Below are 18,944 nucleotides of genomic sequence, written 5' to 3'. Positions count from 1 at the left end.
TTGGCCTCTCTGTAGCAGTCCCTGTCTCCGCTTCTGAACGCCTTACTCTTTTCCAGCCACAGCTTTTTGAGTTTAGGGGTAAACCAGGGTTTGTCATTGTTATAACTCACCCTGGTGCGTGATGGCACAATGCTGTCCTCACAGAAGTGGATATAGGAGGTGACAGTGTCCGTAAACTCGTCCAAGCTGTTAGAAGCAGCCTTCAAAGTGTCCCAGTCTGTGGTCTCCAAACACGTGCGAAGCTCCTCCACAGCCTCGTTGCTCCACAGTTTTTTGGTCCTCACGACAGGTTTGGAGAGCTTCAGCCTCTGTCTGTACGCGGGGATTAGGTGGATCATAATGTGGTACGGCCTTTACAATATTATTTAACAATGTCTGTCTTAGCACTGGAAGTGAAACCATTTGTGCTCCACCCAAAATAAATACTGACATAATAAAATTATTTTTGTCAACAAATGCTGCCAATCAAAGGGAAGCCAGGGGCAGCATTAATGCAGTGCTGATGGAAACTTACTATTAAGACATGCAACAATACTTGAATACCTTTGGAACAAACTAAAGATATAAAGTCAGTGTGCAGAGTTTGAATGTTTTATACTTAGTTAAAAACAATCTAAAGGCAGACAACAAAGGACAGACCTGCTGCCGTCAGCTGGTTTCATTTAAGTGTAAGGTTAACAGATTTCAACCATTTCTAAAGTATCTCAGTAACTGCTAATAAGCTCAAGAGTATGCCAAGTTACTCTAACTTTTTTTGTGGCTGTCTGTGCTAAAAAAAAAAAAAAAAAAAAAAAAAAAAGGAAGCAGAGTTAATATACAACTTCTTCTAAAACTATTTAATATATCTACAGTATCCACACTATTAAAATGGGACATAACAAACACGTAGAGTCAATTATCAGTCCTAAAATTCCACGTTCATGAATGTAAATGAAGAAGAAGACAAAACAGGAAAACATATCTCCTGTAGGAAGTTCTTTGCAACCCACAGAAGGTTGATATTTGACCAAAGTGAAACAAAGTTAATCATAAATCTGCTGCAACCAGCAGAGAAGGACACATCTGTCACATGATGCAATAAGGAGCAATCAGTGTGAGGCACATTTGAGGCCTTGATAGCACACAGTGAACATTTGTGTTACTAAATGCGCTCCAGGCTTTGCCAATCTACAGATGTCAATCATAATTCGATGCTCGCTGGGACAGAATGATTTTCCTTATCAGGGGGTCTATTAGAGCCATTTGTTTTATTACTGACAAGACTCGTCTTCTATGGATTGCTTCGGCCATTAAAGCTTTTATTTTGCAGCACTGGGCAAATGTACAAGTGGTTGGCTGATTGTGAGCTTAGCTTAAGAAAATAAATAAAATATTTCCAAACTTTATGTTTATGGTTGAAACAGACATTTACTCATCATAATCTTTCAGACTTATAAAACTGTATTTTAGATACAAGATCCACAAAACTGACATGATCTAACAGACATGTCCAATATCAGAATATCCTGTCATTTGTCAGAGGCACTCACACCTTGCTGACTTGTATATTAGCCAATGCTTCACTGATCAATTGGTGGACCCATAACTAACATGGTGCTAGGGTAAAGCAACACTGCAAAGGCTGCCACACTCTCAAAGCATCAGCTATACTCATGGAAGACCATAAATTAAATCTCATCAGGCTTGTCATAACATGATGTAACATGATGGTGTGGATAAAAACTAGAGTCCTATTTAGACGTATTATTTATGGTTGAGGGTGTAGAGCTTCATTAAATCAATCACAAGAATGAAACTGTGATGAAAAAGGACTTTCCTCCAATCCCATCACTTTTGGTCCATGTCATTTCATTATGGTGCCACCATGCCAAACACTGCATGAATGCCTCTTGACTTGCAGTTAGTGTCTAGCTGTGTAACAGATTGGGGCCTATGAGTCTACAGAGAGCACAGTGTGAAGTGGTCATGCTACAACTGGCAAAGCCTGACCTTATCCCAGTCTGAGCCCACACATTAGAAAACAGCTTATCGCAGAACTGAGCTGCTAAACTGGCAACACTCACTCTTCCTCTCCACGCACCATCTTTACTTTTATTGAGAGCTGTGGAAACGAAAGACCAAACTGAAACAAGCAGACAGGTAAAGACGCAACAGCTGACCACAAGGCAAGGTCACATGAACACCTGCAAGTGTGTAACCCCAAACAGAGGTTCTATTTTCATTGAATATCAATTTGTCACTGACTATTTTTGAAACAAACACCAGCCTCGATTGTGCTTTACTCAAACTACTAATCTGATGGACTGTAAGCCAAACCTGAGTGTTTGTTTTTACTTGGCTTTAAAACTGCTTAAGATTAGCGGGAGCTTGTGCATTCAAAAAGGCAACATGAAATGTAAATCCACCCTGAGATCAGATCTCAATAACATGCTGCCACAGTAAAACACGGGGGCTAGGTTTAAGTTTGGCCATTATAAAAACAGGAAAGGTCAACAGTGAAACCTGTCAAACTGGTTTTGCAGTGGGTGAAACACAGATCACCCACAGCACAACACAGGGTTTTGGTGTTTTTCTCTCCATTTCATCAGCTGGCCTGTAGCTAAAAGGGGAGGAAAGGAATTCATTCAAAAGCATGTGATTTAAACATATCTTTATATCTGAAATGTGGGCTCTGATAAACAGCAGTGATGGCAAAAAGAAAATAAAGCCAAGAACATTTCCAAAAGACTCAAAGAAATGGCCCCAGAGTTTATTCTGATGGTGTATGAGAAACACCTGAAAACACAGACACGGGACACCCTAAAACTGTCACTACTACGGTATGGACGTACTTCAACATCAACTTAACACTAATAAGAGCCCTCCACTCCTACTGAGGTGTGCCGATCCAGCATTTATAATGCGCGATAGCTAGTTTCTGTTTTATGGTGCCATGATTTGCAATTCTAATCACCCAGGGACTGCGGGATAGGACTTCTTTGTACTGCCAAATGCTTATCTTGACTCTGCCACCAGTTTAGAAGCCACCAACATTAACAGCAGAAACAAGGGTGGAAACAAACTGTTCCTCTTATTACATCTACTTTTTAATCTTGTTCTTAAAGCCTGAAGCTCTTTGCCTACAGAGTTATTAATCTCTGATCTGTTCCAATGTAGCTAATGAATAAATAAATCATCATTCATTTACAAGAGTGACTCTGACAACTACTGGTCAAAACACTCGTTTTTCACCTTCCACCTGCTTCCTGTGTGTGGCCAGATAACTCAGTCTTTATGTAGAACTGAAGCTTTTTCCCCAGCTTACCTTAGTTCCTCTATAACTTCTTTTAAAAAAGCTCTTCCACTGATTTATCTAAAACAAATACGTGGATGAGGTTTTACATTCGTCTGCCCAGCAGCTATCTGTTAGATCATCAGCCATTTTTCACACTGTAATAGGCTCACATGAGCCTTTTTGCAGATGTGGACAAAAACAAACCTGTTTTGCTGCTTTTACATTTTTGAGATCATGACAGTTATAATCCAGTCTCTTCTTTTAAGGATCGATTTTTAAGAAGTCTAGTTGTCTCTAGGGAGGGGGGCGATGCTGCTTCTGATAAATAGCCCCGAGAGACTGAAGCTGACACTTTCATTACGATCAACTGCACCATGATATACACATATTTGGGTTTTATTACTGACTCAAAGGGTACTTAAATCAGTGAAGCAGCACAGTAAGTAACAATAACATCTAGAAGTGACTATTTGATAACCTGCATGGCTAAGTTCTGTTTTGCTGCAGAAGCGTCGTCTACCTGTTGATGCCAGTAGCTGCTCCCATTCTTGATTGACAAGACAGTAAAAATTATAGACTTTATGAAAGGAAATAGATCTTCCCCTCCAGCCTAAATAAACCATGTGGTTAACATGACCACCTTGTTAGATATCACTGCAACACAATAAATAATTGATATCCATGACAGAGTCATAGTCCTGCCGACCCTATCAACTAATATAAAGCAGTTAAAAACATTCACCTTTATGAGCAAATATATATTAAATATAAATTTAACTGATAAAGTCTACAACAATTTATAATGTACAGTCAAATCAGGCAGCTTTACACTATTCCATGATTATACAGTGTTAGATATTCCTCATGTCTATTCTGAAGCATCTCTGTGCTTCTCTTAATAAGGCATTTAGCACGTGTTAAGTACGTGCTAAGATGCTAAATGCCTAGACCATTATGAGAGGAGGTGCTGCTGTAATAGGCAACACTACAGAGCTGTTAAAGCTGCCATCTAATCTAAGCAGCACACAATGCTTCTAACATCATTATATTAACAGTTTATCTGACAGGGAACTAACAATGATTTCTTTCTGCATACTTCTTCATTTATCTGGAAACCAGGTAAAAGTTTTTGGTTTAAAAGTGGTCAGATTTATTTTACTTGTAACATTAAAGAGTCCACTTATGCCAATTAGTGTCAAAAAGCTTTAATCATCCATGATGACTCGGATACAAGTTTAGTTGGTGATAGCATGAAAATAAGAAACAAAACTCAAGACTGTGAAAGGTTAATAAAATCCTGAAAGGACAGTTTAATATGACACTTGCATTGAACTGCACTACACTTTTTAAGTGTTGATATCCTGCCTACGCAGTGTGGGATAAAAGATGGTAAGAGGCTGGACTTGTTCACAAGTCTAACCTGAGTGTTGTACAAATGGGGCAGAATCAGAAGTCAAGTGATCTCAGCCTTTACTTCAGCCACACAGAGGACCTTCTTGAGAGCACTTCCAGTGTTGTGCTCATTGTTCCCCCCTGGTGCTTCAACTTGTGATTTCCTCCTCTAACAGCAGCACTTTCAGTTGACCCCGACCCACACAACAGCACACGAAGAAAGGCAGAGTGTAATGACACCATTTTCATTTTTTGTGAACGATGAGTACAGAGCTTCATTTTTTCCCCAGGTTTACCTTTGGTTGCAAACTTAAAAATACCAAGACCTACAACAAACACACCTGAGTGTTATCACTGGCAACACTTGTTCCAGTGCAGTTCACAAGCAGATTCCAACTGAGCCTGTTTACACCAGCTGAAAAGTAAAGAAACAACAGCTAATTTACTCCTTCAACCAAGGCACCCGGTCTCAAGTCCTCACAAACGAAAAGCTTTGAGTTAAACATTTACGAGCTTCAAATGCAGCAGCGTGACTCGTTTATAGCTGACTTGGCACTAAAAAAGAAATACTGCCCCGGGGATACAATGGGTATTCCTCCAGACAAACACTGTTGTTTACATTCATGTCAATGAAGGATTTCCTACACTTTCATCATCATACTCCAGGTCACTATGAACAACCTGGAGCACTGGGATGCACAGCGAGCTCAGCAGGTGGGGGGCCGAGGATGAGAAAGACTTCGCACAGAGAGAAGTCAAAGGAAAAGCGGTTGGTGCCACAAGTGTGTGAAGCAGTGAGTGATCAGGTGGTTTTGCTGGGCTCCTGTAATTAACAACCTCAGCCAAATGCAGCCAGGCATGACCAGCAAATTAACATGCAGCAGCTTTCACACTCTATCCCACAGATCGGCTCAGTGAGCAGAAAACCAATAGAGGGCCACTCTGAAAATAGCCCAGACCACAGATTGTCCTTTCAAGTACAATACTGCTGATAGTACCACTGATTTAACAAGCCTGTTTACCAAATTTCTGGTGTTGGTGTTGCAATGACATAAAGAGGTCAAATTTTGGATAACTTAATAGACAATGACCTTGAGAGAAGACGAGCAGGTTGAAAACTTCTGTGCAGAAATTAAAGGATTACTGAAAACATAAGAGTCATTAAAAAACAAACTGTGCCTTAATGGTATCTTCTCCTTGGAACATAGTAAATAAGTGTGGTAAACCCCAGCTGTGGATGCTTGACATACAGGTTGTAAAGTTTAACAAGAAGCTACATATTAAATTTCCTCCCACCAGAAGCTGTTCCAGCCTGCCGCCTCTGGAAATGTCTTCTCTTGCTAGTGTTATGAATAATAACATTTAAATATTTCAAAAAGATAAAACAGCGTGATTGGTGAAAGAAGGTCAGCTCTATCCAAGTCCCTGTCCTGCCCTGTCCTCCACCTCACCCCCATCTCTCATCAAGCTTCCTGCCACACAGGAACCAGCAGAACCAGGAGGAAATCCTTCCTGAACTGCAAGCTCGGTGTAATCTGGGAATTTGGGGGAGATTGCAACGTCGGCCCAACTATCAGCTGCTGGACAAACAGACCAGCCTTATCTTTAGCTGCACATGAGGGAAAGAAAAACACAGATGGCAGGCAGAGCACTGTGCTGACCTCCACCTTGGCTGTACTAGTCTTGACATTGAAAGTTTGCTATGATAGCAAAAAAACTTCAACCATATCAACTTCCCACAGCTTTGCTCAAGCTACAACTGTTAGGCTGACAGTGGCTATTACAATCCTGCTGCAGTACTGAGGATCAATAAATTGGATAACAAGTCACTATATGAAAAGGTTACAAGCAGGCACGTGTCAATGAACCGATGGTTTAAACTCTAAACATGGCAAACGTGCTCGGACTTTCCTCTGAATTTCACTGCCACCACAGACATACCAAACTTTAGAAGCTCTAAAAGTGCTCTAACTAAAAGCAATTAGTGTTTACTGTAACTAAAACTTACCCAAATCAGTCATCGTGTGTATTTTGGGACAATATGTAAAAAGGTTTCCAATATTTTTCAAAGCTTTATGTAAAAAAATAAATAAAATAAAATCTAAATAAAAACAAGAGAAGAAACTGTGTTTACTGCATCTGTTTTCCAGCTACTCTGGGGATATAACCATTAATCATCAAATAAAAACAAGAGAAAATTAACTGCCTAGATGTTCACCTCTGTGTGGTCCACGTCAAGAAATACACATACATGACCTACTTTGAATGATATTTCTGAAAGACATGATTTATTGCACTCAGAGTGAGCAGATTGCAGTTTTTCTCCAGATCTCTTTGTTCCTCTCCACACTGACCTCGATTACTGACAAAGCACGGAGAATAACAGAAGAGCACAAGATATAGTACAGCATTCATGATGTTGTCAACAGAGTTCTGATGGGAGGCGACTGTAACATTTGACCTCCTGGCCTCTAATACAACGTTTGAGTTCCAAATACGAGAAACCAATAATACACCAGTGACATATCACCAGATATTAGCCTATCACATATATTTTTCAGCCAATGGATGCGCTCTTCATTTATAAAAAGGATGATGGTGCCTTCAAATTCCAGCACTGCATTTATTTTGTCTTTGATATGATTCGGCATGATAAAATGTACAACTTGCACGTCATCGGTTCTGCTTAAATCAGTGTAGATTCAGCATTCACTTGTCATTATTACAGTTTATCAATGGAATAAGCCGTGCAAACTCAGACCGTTTAACAGCTCGTATGGACAACACAAGTCAGGTGACTGCAGAACATAGTCGTGTCTCTTTTTTATTAACGCAGCGCAAGAAGACAACAGTTTTATGAGCCTCATAAATTCTGCACTTCCTTGTCCAGTGGATTAAAATAAATGACTGCTCTTGTGTAACACGTTTATGTCAATATCATGTCAAATTTCTCAAAAAAAGGTAGAGGCAAGTTGACTGAAACTCGGGAAGGTAACCTGCAGTAAGAAAGCCCTGTCTTCTCTCCAAAAGTCCAAACAGAGACTTCAACCTGTGCGAATCGATGCTGAATGACGAAGCTTCAGTTACGTGTTTAACACTATAATGATGGCACAGGACCGAAGAGCAGCAAAGCCTGTTCTCGGCATCTGTTTCCCTGCATCAGTTAGCATTATTGGCTGGCTAGGTAGCCGCAGGGGAGCTAGCTTGTATTAGCTAGCATCCATGCCTCATCACAGTGCGATTTGTCTCATATTTTAAATGAACAAAGACTTCAAACAGCAGAGGGTACCGGCATAATGCAGATGCATGTTACAGGTCAGCCGGCTGGACTCGCACTAAGCAGCCAGCTGACCTGACGCCTTGTTTGACGTTAGCAGTCGGCTGGTGCCAGCTAGCTAGCTCCACTTAGCTAAGCCTCGACGATGCAGCATCCAGCTCCCCGGTGACATTTCACTCACCTAACAGAGTCCGGAGGTGTTTGAACCGGGTAAACACATCCTTCTTTGGGTCCAGAACTTTCTGTGTAGATTTCTTGACGTCTCCATGCCCCCTTCGAGTGAACATTACGCTTTAAAATGCGACCGTGGAAGCTGAAATCACCTGTCTTTCACCATACACCGAGCCTCCCGTGTGGCTGTCACTTTCCTCACTGCTACTCTGCTTGCTCGGTAAACAGCCGCCCGACGGCCGCTGGAGTCTCCTATTTTTGTGGGTGTGTAAACACGGAAGCGCAGTCTAACGGAGGCGTGGTTAGACCTCATGAATACGCCTCCGTGTTTATGTCTTTTACACCTTGCACCTTCAGCTTTACTCTCCGTCCCTGCTAGAAGTAAGGTTACTCATTTCAGTTTTCTAGGTTAAGAACAGACTTTTCAAAGCACCACGGAGGAGTTTGTCTACTTTAATTTCAGAAACTGATAGTAGTGGGCTTGAGTGCACTGTCCTGTCTAAAAGTTTGAGTATTGGCAGCAAGCTTTAGTTTAAAAATGGGACTGTGAGACTGTATACCTCTTTATTTTGATAAAAGGGGGTTGATATAGCTCCCAAGCGCCCTCTGGTGTCTAAGGTAAAACACTACAGTAGAGGAGCAGTGGATGGATATTCATGATACTATATACACTGATAAGAAAAAGTGATTTCCATATTTTCCCCAAAATGATTGTCTGTATTTAAACTGTTGTAAATGACTTGTTGGCCTATGTTCAACGTGTCTTTCATGAATGATATTAAGACATTTTTAAACAGAAAGAACAGAAAGAAAGTTTATTCTTTATTTTAATGTCATTCAAATTAAAAATGTGTTTTACAAGAGATCGAACCAAGAGGAAATTGTAACAAGGATAATATCACAGTTCTGATTTTTTTTTTAGGTACAATAACTTAGACTCATAAAGATACTTGTACAAGAGGTAATTTCTTTATTTTTTATATATGACCCCAGTCATAAATCCTGTTTCATAAATCACCTTTTGGAATAACAACAACAACAACAACAACAAACAGAAATGTGCTTGCAAATTAGAATTTGTTTCATGAAAATTAAAGATAAAGTAGTGATTGCCCATTTTGTCCAACACAAGGTCATCAGGTGAGTGAAGTATAATTAGTGAATTGAAGTATAAAAGTATAATTGGGTTGAAAAACAAACCCAAACAAACAAAAACTAACTAAAATAATATGCTCTTGAAACACTAACTAAAATAAGATTTGAAAGAATGTACAGAATGCTTTCCCTTTTAGTCTCTAACACTAAAGCTAGAGAGGGACACGGTGCGTATGTTCACACATATTAATAAAATAAATGAAAGTAATATCAAAACTAAGGGTAACTGACAAATGAAATCACCACTTTTTGAAGGACATAAACAAATCACAATTATGACACAACTGCTCCCTTTAGGGATCATCACAGGGAATCACCTGGCTCCATCCTTCTCTGTCACACCAGCCCTCTGCATGTCCTCCTTCACTATGTCCATAAATCTTCTCTGAGGTCTTCCTCTTTTCCTCCCGCCGACCAGCTCCATCTTCAGCATCCTTTGTCCACTGTGTCCAGTATATGCTCTATCCCACCTCTGCACATGTCCTAATCATCTCACCTCGCCTCTCCAACTTTGTTCCCAAAGTGCTCAACCTGAACCACTCCTCTGACGTAGCCATTTCTAATTTTCTCCATCCTGGTCACACTCAATAAAAACCTTAACACTCGTCTTTTTGTCAGCTCCACCATCTTCAAATAAAACATCTTAGCAGGTCTCAGTAGCATCATTTCAACCTTCACTCTTATTGCTTTTCTTCTTTGTCTAACAGCCAAACATGCCTCAAATAAATTAAATGGAATTATTTTAATTAACGCTATATTTTTTCCAGATAAAGTAGAAATGGAAACACTCGATGTTGAGGGGAAAATGATGGCGTAATCTACAAAAACACCAAAATTAATAATTTATTGCATCTCCTGTGGCTTTCATAACGACCTGATTTTTCTGAGGCATGGATGGATTTCACTAATGAAAAGCAATATTCTGTATCAACCTGCTCTCTCAACCAGCCTTCCCAAATAGCGGCTGGCAGATCAGCTTTCCAGCATGGATGCTCACTATGGAAATTTACTTTTTCAATTTCCACCATAAATTTTCAATCAGACTTGGATCCAGACTGTTTGCTGCCCATGGCACGAAGTTGATATTAGCTGCCTTTTTGAGCACTCTTTGCTCTGCAGCAAGATGCATTATGATCCTGAAAAATGGCTTCATTATCACCAAACCTACTTTCTGTCAGATGAGAAAAATGCCCAACATGCAAGTGTGATCCTGTGTGAATAGTGCTGAGTTAATGATGGTCATGCCGCCCGGTACTTTACCTGATATGCAACCCCATTAGCCAGAAAATTTGTTCAGGTAGTCGTCTTTAAATGTTTCACACTGCAGATTTGTCATTCGGCACTGAACATCACTTTCATCCATGCTGCTCCTTGGCCCGCTATATATTGGTTTCTTCTTTTTAGGTCTTAATCTTGCTTTTTCTTTGGCTTCTCTGCACGTAGATCCCAGTTCACTCAGTCGTTCATTTTTTACAGCTTCTCATTTTGTCTGGTAGTTTCACTTTTTGGAAGGAGACAGAATATCAACCAAAAGTCCGGAAAAAAACACATTAAATTAAATTCGGTTTAACACATTACACCAAGTGAAATAAATATTTGATCCTCAAGGAAGTCATCATTTAGTGCGCGGTGGAGAAACCCTTGGTGAGACCTTTGCTGTAGTTGGTCACCAGGTTCGCACACATCTCAGGAGGAACTTTAAGTCATTTAGGTTTCTTGGGTGCCTCTTGGTAAATGATCATTAATATTAATTATTTCCTCTGCTGTATATGTATAAAAGCAGACACAAGCCTGCACTTTATCTCACTGTAGTTGGAAGCCTGGGAACACGTCAGAGGGTGTATTCAAAATATTTCATGTCTTCCTGCAAACTCTCAGAGCCGAATGCACTAATTTTTAGAGTGAAGTTAAAAATGAACCGTGGAACCCAACTTTCAGATTAAAAGGACTTGCATTTTTTGATATTCACACCCTGCTATGGTGACACTTAAAAAGAGAATGAAAGTATAACAGCTTCACTGCTCATTCCAGCTGCTGCCACTTGACACTTTAAACTGGAGGTTTTGATGAATTAATATAAGAATACAAGGTAGTTTCAAAACAGCAAAGCTTTTCTGTAGTTTTAAGTACTCTCACGGTTATGATACCTTAAAAAGAGTTCACTGTACTCATGACACTACTAGGTTTTATGTTTTTCAGAACATCGTTCTGAGATAAATATTAAGTTTGAAGAACATGGATAGATTTATTAATCAACCCACTAAAGTGACATTCAGTGCAGTTTCACACTTTTACTTGTCTGAACCAATCTGTCTCATTTTGTAAGCAATTCTGACCTAAAATGATTTTACTTACACTTCTTAGTAACTGATTAAAAACACAGATCCGACTGCAGGCTTAAAATCGTTTTAGCCTTATGTGAAAAAATAAAGGTTTATACAACTACCGTGCCACCGCTACATATGAAAAATCATGGGGCACTTCCCACCTTAGGATCTGCAAATATTCTAGAACAATGTGTAGTGTATTTAATGAAGCCATGTAAAATTTGTGCTATGAATATTTACCAACTTGTGGACTTTCATAAAGATTTGGTTGTTCAAGCTTTGCTCAAACTTTCTGTAGAAAAAGATGAATGAGGTGGACTGAGAGGCTGTAACTCAGGAAATGCTCATAGTATGCGTTTAAAATTCAAATGGCTTAATTTTATGTGATTCTGAGGGGTCAGGTGGAAACTTTTTTAAATATGGAAAGATCCTTTATGACGTTATGTAATACTATTTTTTTGTTTTCTAATTATTGTCCTCACAACCATCCATCCTAGGTTCTTGGAGTTGACCTATTTTACCAGAAGATGGCGCCTAAACCACTGAAGCAAACAAACCTGCTGAGCTGCAAAGGCTGCAGATCTGGATTTCTTTCTTTTCCCAAGGAGTAAATATGCTTCATAGCCATAGGTCTGCAGATGCAGGTGCATCGGTGCAGATAAGACTGACAGAATCCATTTAAATGGCAATAACAGAATAATCTGTAGGAAAAATCTCACAAGTTCTCATGTTTTGTCTGAATACCAAAAAGCAAAATTGTGAATGTAAAATAAAGACATTAACAAGAAATTTAGTCAACGGTGAAGCATCGCTTTCATTAAAGAAAACAAGACTGCACTCTGTTCTTCTGTCACCCCCACATATCCACCACTGACAATGCTGTGAAAGCATTTGTCTCTCGTTTTCAAGGTTCCCAATAATGGATGTCTTGAATGATAGAGAGGAAAACAGAGGGTAGTGAGAGCAGAGGCCAAAGAGGAGGAGTAAAAAGAGGAGTAAAATCAGCCTTCGCCCTGCAGTTTGGTATGACACTCATTATCTGAAGTGGGCCATTCTGAGAAAGGAGGAGGGTGCCTGTCACAACAGATGTTGATTACACAAAACAGGGTAGTTTGGAAGAATGAGTGAATAAAACAAGCTCACACATGCTCACACACACACTGGGTTATTATTGGTGCTTTGTCATCAGTCTTAATTGACTGTAATCACCATTCCTTCTTGGCAAACCTCCCCTGTTCTTGAAGAGCAGGTTATTGCTCGTTATCTAAGATGGCACGGACCTACGATAATCTATCAACACTAACAATGGGACTGGATCTTTTCCTCTCTAATTTGGCACCTGGAAGGAGTTCGGGTCCAGCTCATGTTTGAAATCATATACCCGACGCTGAGGCAGAGTTTGAAGCCCTCCGCAGAGCCACTGTTTCCTGAAAACTGGTTCAGTGCAGAGTTAAAACTCTTACTGTGGCAACTGTAAGATTGTTGTTTAATTATTTCTTCTTTTTTTTAAACAGGACTTTTGATGCATAACCAAACATAATTTGTTATTTTAAGATTGGCAAGTGACGCTCCCCAACACGACCAAATGGTGGCACTGTAGGCTTACAAATGCGCACCACCGCTCTCATGGCCAGACTGTCGGACTGATTCCAATCCAAGGTTTGAAAAGCACTTGTCTGCTCTAAATTGTTCTTATAAAGAGCTTGGAAATACTTGACTTTTCTCCTTATGTGGTTATGGATTTCCTTTTTGTACAATTAAGTGCCATTAAAAGCTAATGTATCCTGTTAAACCACATTAAGGTGTGAGGGTGGACAGTGGTGCATCCGCATATTTTGAACAGGAGCCCACTTTTGGAGTAATGTTTGAAATCTATATCAGACCATTCAGAAACTTCAGGATGAAAAGGATCAAAAGGGAAACGTCCACAGCGACCCACATTTTCAGGCTGAGCGACCACCCACAGCTGCCTGACAGAGACGCGCCACGGAGCAATAAAATGATAAAACAAAAGCAATCTTTGTTTGGTTCAATGCAGCACCTCAGAAAGGGACTATCCATATTTTACCTTCCTTTTTCTTTTTTTAACGCTTTGTTGTAATTATTACATGCAGAACAGCAGAGATAATTCTGAAATATTTATTTCAATTAAATACATTTTCAGGCTCACTGTTAGACGTGCTGTATAGAAAACTCACATACTATATGTTGACTTTTTTCTCTCTCTCTCCCTCTCTTTTTAATAAGGCAAAAATGCAGGCTTTTAATCTGAAATTACACCTCCCACCAGGGGTCGTCATGGTGCCCTTAGCCACCAAGGTTATCTCACAGCTGGAAGTTCAAAGCACAGATTTCCTAATGCTTCTGTTTTTTTCTTTTACTTTGAAATTGAAAAAAAAAAAGTTCTTTTTTTAAGAACTGGAAACAGTCGTATCATTTCTGGTAATATAAATATTAATACAAGTATCTGTATGTGGATATAAGCAATTTCGGAGTGCAGTGTGTGTAATTCAGCCAGCAGTTTGGAGCACATCTCCACAGAGGTTAATGAGGGGGCACTCTGAAGTAATTAAAACAAGAGCATTATAAGGCAGCAGTTTCACATAAGGTACTCTCAGCAACATACCCCATACTTAATTAAAACTCTTTGCTGACAGCATTTTGTATCTTCTCAGGTAATCTGCTGTGAAATTAATAACGAGGGAGAATTAAATGACTAATGTTAGCAAAGAAGGGCTATTTTTTTCCTGCAGTATGCATGACAGGGGTCTCTATCAGCAATGCGTGATCCTTATTGCGCTGAAAAACACTTCTTCAGATTCTTTCCGTAATCTGATTCCAATTTCACTTATGCTGTGACACTGTAGCGACAAGCCGGGGGGAGGTTTAATTGAAATGTCCATGCTTTTAATTGGATTCTGTTAAGATGTGAAATTACCTTCTGAATTACAGCCTTGTACCTTTAAATGCTGATACAGAATTGTTTCCAGCGGTGATCAGTTAAGGAGCTGAAATAATGCTTCGATTCAGCGGTGTGCATCTCTGTGCCAAGGCAAAAGAACATTCTTCAATTTAAAGGCAAACGTCCTTGCATTTCAAAGATGGGCGTTTATCTAGTGAATTGAATTGGTTTTTTTTGTTTTTTTAACAGGGTTTAGTGCTTCAGAGACAATGCAGTACTCGAGCATCTGCAGTACAAGACGTGCGACGCAAGGCAATGCCCATTAATTCTGGCAAGATTTATTTATCAAACTCACACTCATGGTATACGCTGCTCTTTATCGTGATACAGAGTTTACACCCACAAATGCCCAGTGCCAATAATATAGTGGCTGCCAGATATCCATTGCGAAGCAAGTGAACCTGGCATTCATATCATCGTTGGGCTGAAGGTGTTGGCACAGGACTCTGACATGTTCAGGTAATGTGTGGGTGGTAGGCAGCCAAGCTTCCCTCACCTCCTCAAGGGTTGCGCTCTTCTAACCTCCTACACTGAGATTTGAGAATTTTCCCATTCTGCGGCCGGTGTCACCCTGCTGTGGCTGTGCAAAACATCCCTTCTCTCCTACTGCTGCCTCCTCCACCTACATCCATGACCCCTTCTGATAAGCTTGGAGGTCATCCTTTTCACTGATTAGTTTGCTGGCAGATTGAATGCCCATGTCTACAGCCCCGCGGCACCCGGGCTGGCTCTACCTGTGTGTGGTTGGATCAGCAGGTGGCTGGCACACTGTCCAGTGTGATACTGAAACCATTATTTACAGTATACATGGCAGTGCTCTGTGTGCTCAGCTGAGCCGTGTTTCCAATCTCAGAGAGAATGTGAGGGATAGGCAGCATCCTTGGTTATTTTGCTATTCTAGAAAAATAGCTCTTTTTTAATGCTAGAGCTGTGCTGTATTGGAATAATGTAAAAATTGTCAGTAGGTATTCCAGGATATTCTCCATGAGTGAGAAGCCTGAAAATGTGAGGTCATTAGTAAGTTCTCTGCCGAAATCCCTTCTCTTTAGAATACTGTGGTGTGTGTTTGCAAGAACGCATGTGTTTGTTTGTTTACTGTGTCACTGCTGGCCCAAGTTGAAGCCACAGGAGTGTGAAATAACAAGCACAAGAGGGATTTCACGCCTTTGCAGAGCTGAAAAGATATGTTTTTGTCAGACAACTCAGTCCATTTCCATCCCCAACAAACTTTGTTTACTTCCAGCTACTCGCAGCCTACCCATTTCCCATACAAAGCCGTACAATTAAACCGCATCATTATATATAAATATATATATATGTGGGTTCCCACGGGTATAGTGTGTCCAGGTTTGCTTATGCTACACCCCTGACCCGTTTTATCGCTGTTATCAATTGTGCACGGTGCATCGTTTGAAAAGACAAACAGCCCCTGTTTCTTTTTCGGGGGCAGACATGCTGACAGAAAATCAATGCCCGGGTTCCCATGAGCACCTAATTAGCTGGACACTTGTGCACTGTTGAAACACTGGACCACATCTCTTTGTCTGCTTAGTCGATCAGGTGAAATGCATGAGAGACACCATCAGAGCTGATAAAGTGTCAGAGAGGTGAGGAGTAAACACATAAGTGACACTTATGGTCTAGCACGTCTCACACCCACTATATGCTTTGGCAGACTTGATCTGAACTTTATCGTCACAGAAGCATTTTATCTGCTCATCAAATAGGCTTAGTCATTCCACAAATTTCTCCAATGAAATTTGCCAGATATATATATATATATATATATATATATATATATATATATATATATATATATATATCATATTGCATAACATGGAGATATTATAATCCAAGAAAACGGTTTAAAAACTATTTCGAGGGCGTATTTTTTCCAGCTCGCTGTAAAACCGGGTCAGAAAACAAGTGCCGGAGGTGGATTTCACACTGGAGTGCCATGCAGAAGTCATTTTTCTAAAACGGCTTGGACTCAATTGGTCTCTCACAGAAAATTCTAAACACTGAATAAAAAAGGGAAGAAGTGGAAAAAAAATCTTAAATGTCCAATCTTATTCTATAACCTGTTAGAGTGACACTTGCGAATTTCCATTATGGACATGGTGGCAGTACAAACGCAGATAGACGAAGGGGAATAAAAGGGCCTTCTCATGACAAACTTTCTGGAAATGTCAGCCTTTCATGCTGTTGAGAAGACCTATTTCATATCTATTACAGCAGGCATTCTGTGTCCGATATTTCAGATTTCTGTCCTCCCCGCACTGCAAATCCTCTGCCAATCTTCCACCCTTAAGAATCTCTGCCAGCCCCGATGCATTATTCCCCCTACCTCCTCTCTCCCCCTTTTGATGTGACAGAACAAACCGCGACCTATTAGGATTAAGGCTTTGAAAAGATCTTTGAAGCCGCTCAAGGTTCCTTTAAACTGGGGAATGACAATATGAGCTGTGTGGCAGCAGATGCTGAATGGAGTGATTGCTAGTCCTTAGCGAGGTCTGCTGTCACATTCAAACGCTCACACATCTTCGCGAGCACACACACACCGCCGACTTGCAGCATCCACCCTTTGCCCGAAGCACAGCGGTTGTCATTTACAGTACATGTTTTGCGCTCACAAATGCAGATTTGGTTCATCGTGTTTCTTTTTTGCAGCGAGGGCCAAGTCTGGCTCCGAGCCTTTGCTGTATCTGAACTGCTGCCCAGGATGAAAACAAACAAACATGACAATGCCTCGCGTTTTCTCCTTTAATGATCCGATTCTGTTTAGGACGCAGTCGTGTCGGATGTCACGGTGCTCAAAACGTGAAGGACGGGGGTCGACGCCGAAGGATGTGGGCTGCTGGAAACCGACATGAAAGAGACGAATCGTAACCCACTTGTGTGTGCTAATGATGTCAGTATGAGTGCACGCGAATGAGAGTTTTGTGTCTCTTTAAAGCATAATGGCATGCTGTGGGAGCTGTTTATCTAGCTGAAAATTAAAGGAGTTCAAGGTGTTTCAGTTTTTATTGCAAAGATTCTCAATAGCACAGAAGAATTTTCATTTTTATCTTTTCTATGATGCCTCACTACTCACAGCTCATCTGATGGTGCTGGAATGATGGAATGCCACAATGATGCAAAGGAGAGCAAATTAAGTAAAAATGACATCCTGAATGCTACCTATACACTTTACTTCAGTCACACAGACACGGCAGAGTGCAAATACCATAGCTATGCATCTCCCACAATCGAAAAAGAATTTAGCTTTCTTTTATCTAATCGCTCCTCTGAATATCCCTTATCGTTCCTGCCTCGCCCCCTGAGCTAGCCAAGGATAGATGCCATATCAAATATTCAAACTGGATGATTCCTGGAGAGATTTATCATGGCAAATTTCACAGGCGATCCTATTTAGATATTCACCGTCTGTTTTGCGTGGTGTCACGGGTTAAACATGCCCCGGTGTGAGATGTCACTGAGAGACAGTTACTGCAGATAGCTGGTCTGTGGAGAAATGAAGCCATGGGGCACACAGGGTAAAGTCTTCTTAGTACACAGGAAGAGAGACAAGTTCTCAGGGAGCTGCCACCATAGAGCACATATTGATCTGCCATTGCATCTTATCTTTGTGACTCTAGATTAAAATGCTCAACATTGGCTCTCCCCCTCACTCTCTGCCAGGCTGAAGGCCTTTCTGTGTCCCTGAGTGGAGGAGCTCTAATCTCCCCACCAAGTAGTGGGAGCCTATCACTGGCGGAAAAACACATTTCTTACTGTGAAAAGCAGAAAAGGGCGAGCATGGAAATTAGCTGTCTCGAAACGCTTTGCATCTAAAGAATAACGTGACCGATAATCGGGTTTGTTCATTCGGCATCTTTCGATACAGGCAGTTGTTTTTTTCTTAACACCATGTTTTCATCTGTGAGATCCCCCCCAGACCCGCCTTTTCTGCTCTTTCTTTATCTCGAGCTACTGTTATCATAATCCAAACAATTGGCTGTTGTAACTGTATGTATTCCTCTTGTGGGAAATGGCTGGGAATCAGATCCTCTTGGGTCTTGTTTAATGTCCTGTCCAAATGAGCGGGGAAGAGTTGAAGCTCTGACAAAAACTGGCAGGAATAAAGGGGAGAAAGCCTGGGCAGACAGACGGATGAGCCCCAGGCTCCAGGGCTTTGACTTTGGCCAAACAAACGTTTGTTTTTCAAAGTGTTTTTATAGTAGCATGGATTAAGGAGGATGTGGACCAAAGCCCCCCGCCACCCCCTGCCCATCCGCAGCCTTGTCAAATGGTGCATTGAGAGGATGGGTCGCACCTGTTAGGGCAGCCCAGAGGAGCAGGACCAGGATGATATTGAGCAGGGCTTTGTGGCTATCAGAGTCAAAA

General features: G+C 40.8%; 1 protein-coding gene across 6 annotated transcripts in view; it reads right to left on the bottom strand.

Moving 5' to 3' along the window:
- Positions 1-8,653, bottom strand: part of ralgapa2 (Ral GTPase activating protein catalytic subunit alpha 2) — a 102,276-nt gene extending 93,623 nt beyond the window's left edge. For all 6 annotated transcript variants that reach the window (XM_026152493.2, XM_026152492.2, XM_026152497.2 and 3 more), the window contains exon 1: positions 8,125-8,653. In XM_026152493.2, coding sequence (XP_026008278.2) covers positions 8,125-8,230 — 106 coding nt within the window. In that variant the 5' untranslated portion in view covers positions 8,231-8,653. The remainder of the gene's footprint in view (positions 1-8,124) is intronic.
- Positions 8,654-18,944: the final 10,291 nt, after the last annotated feature.

This window comes from Astatotilapia calliptera, chromosome 19 (genome assembly GCF_964374335.1).
Source record: "Astatotilapia calliptera chromosome 19, fAstCal68.1, whole genome shotgun sequence".
NCBI lineage: Eukaryota > Metazoa > Chordata > Actinopteri > Cichliformes > Cichlidae > Astatotilapia > Astatotilapia calliptera.
The sequence above is the reverse complement of the archived record's forward strand: the minus strand, read 5'-3'. Positions and strand labels throughout refer to the sequence as shown.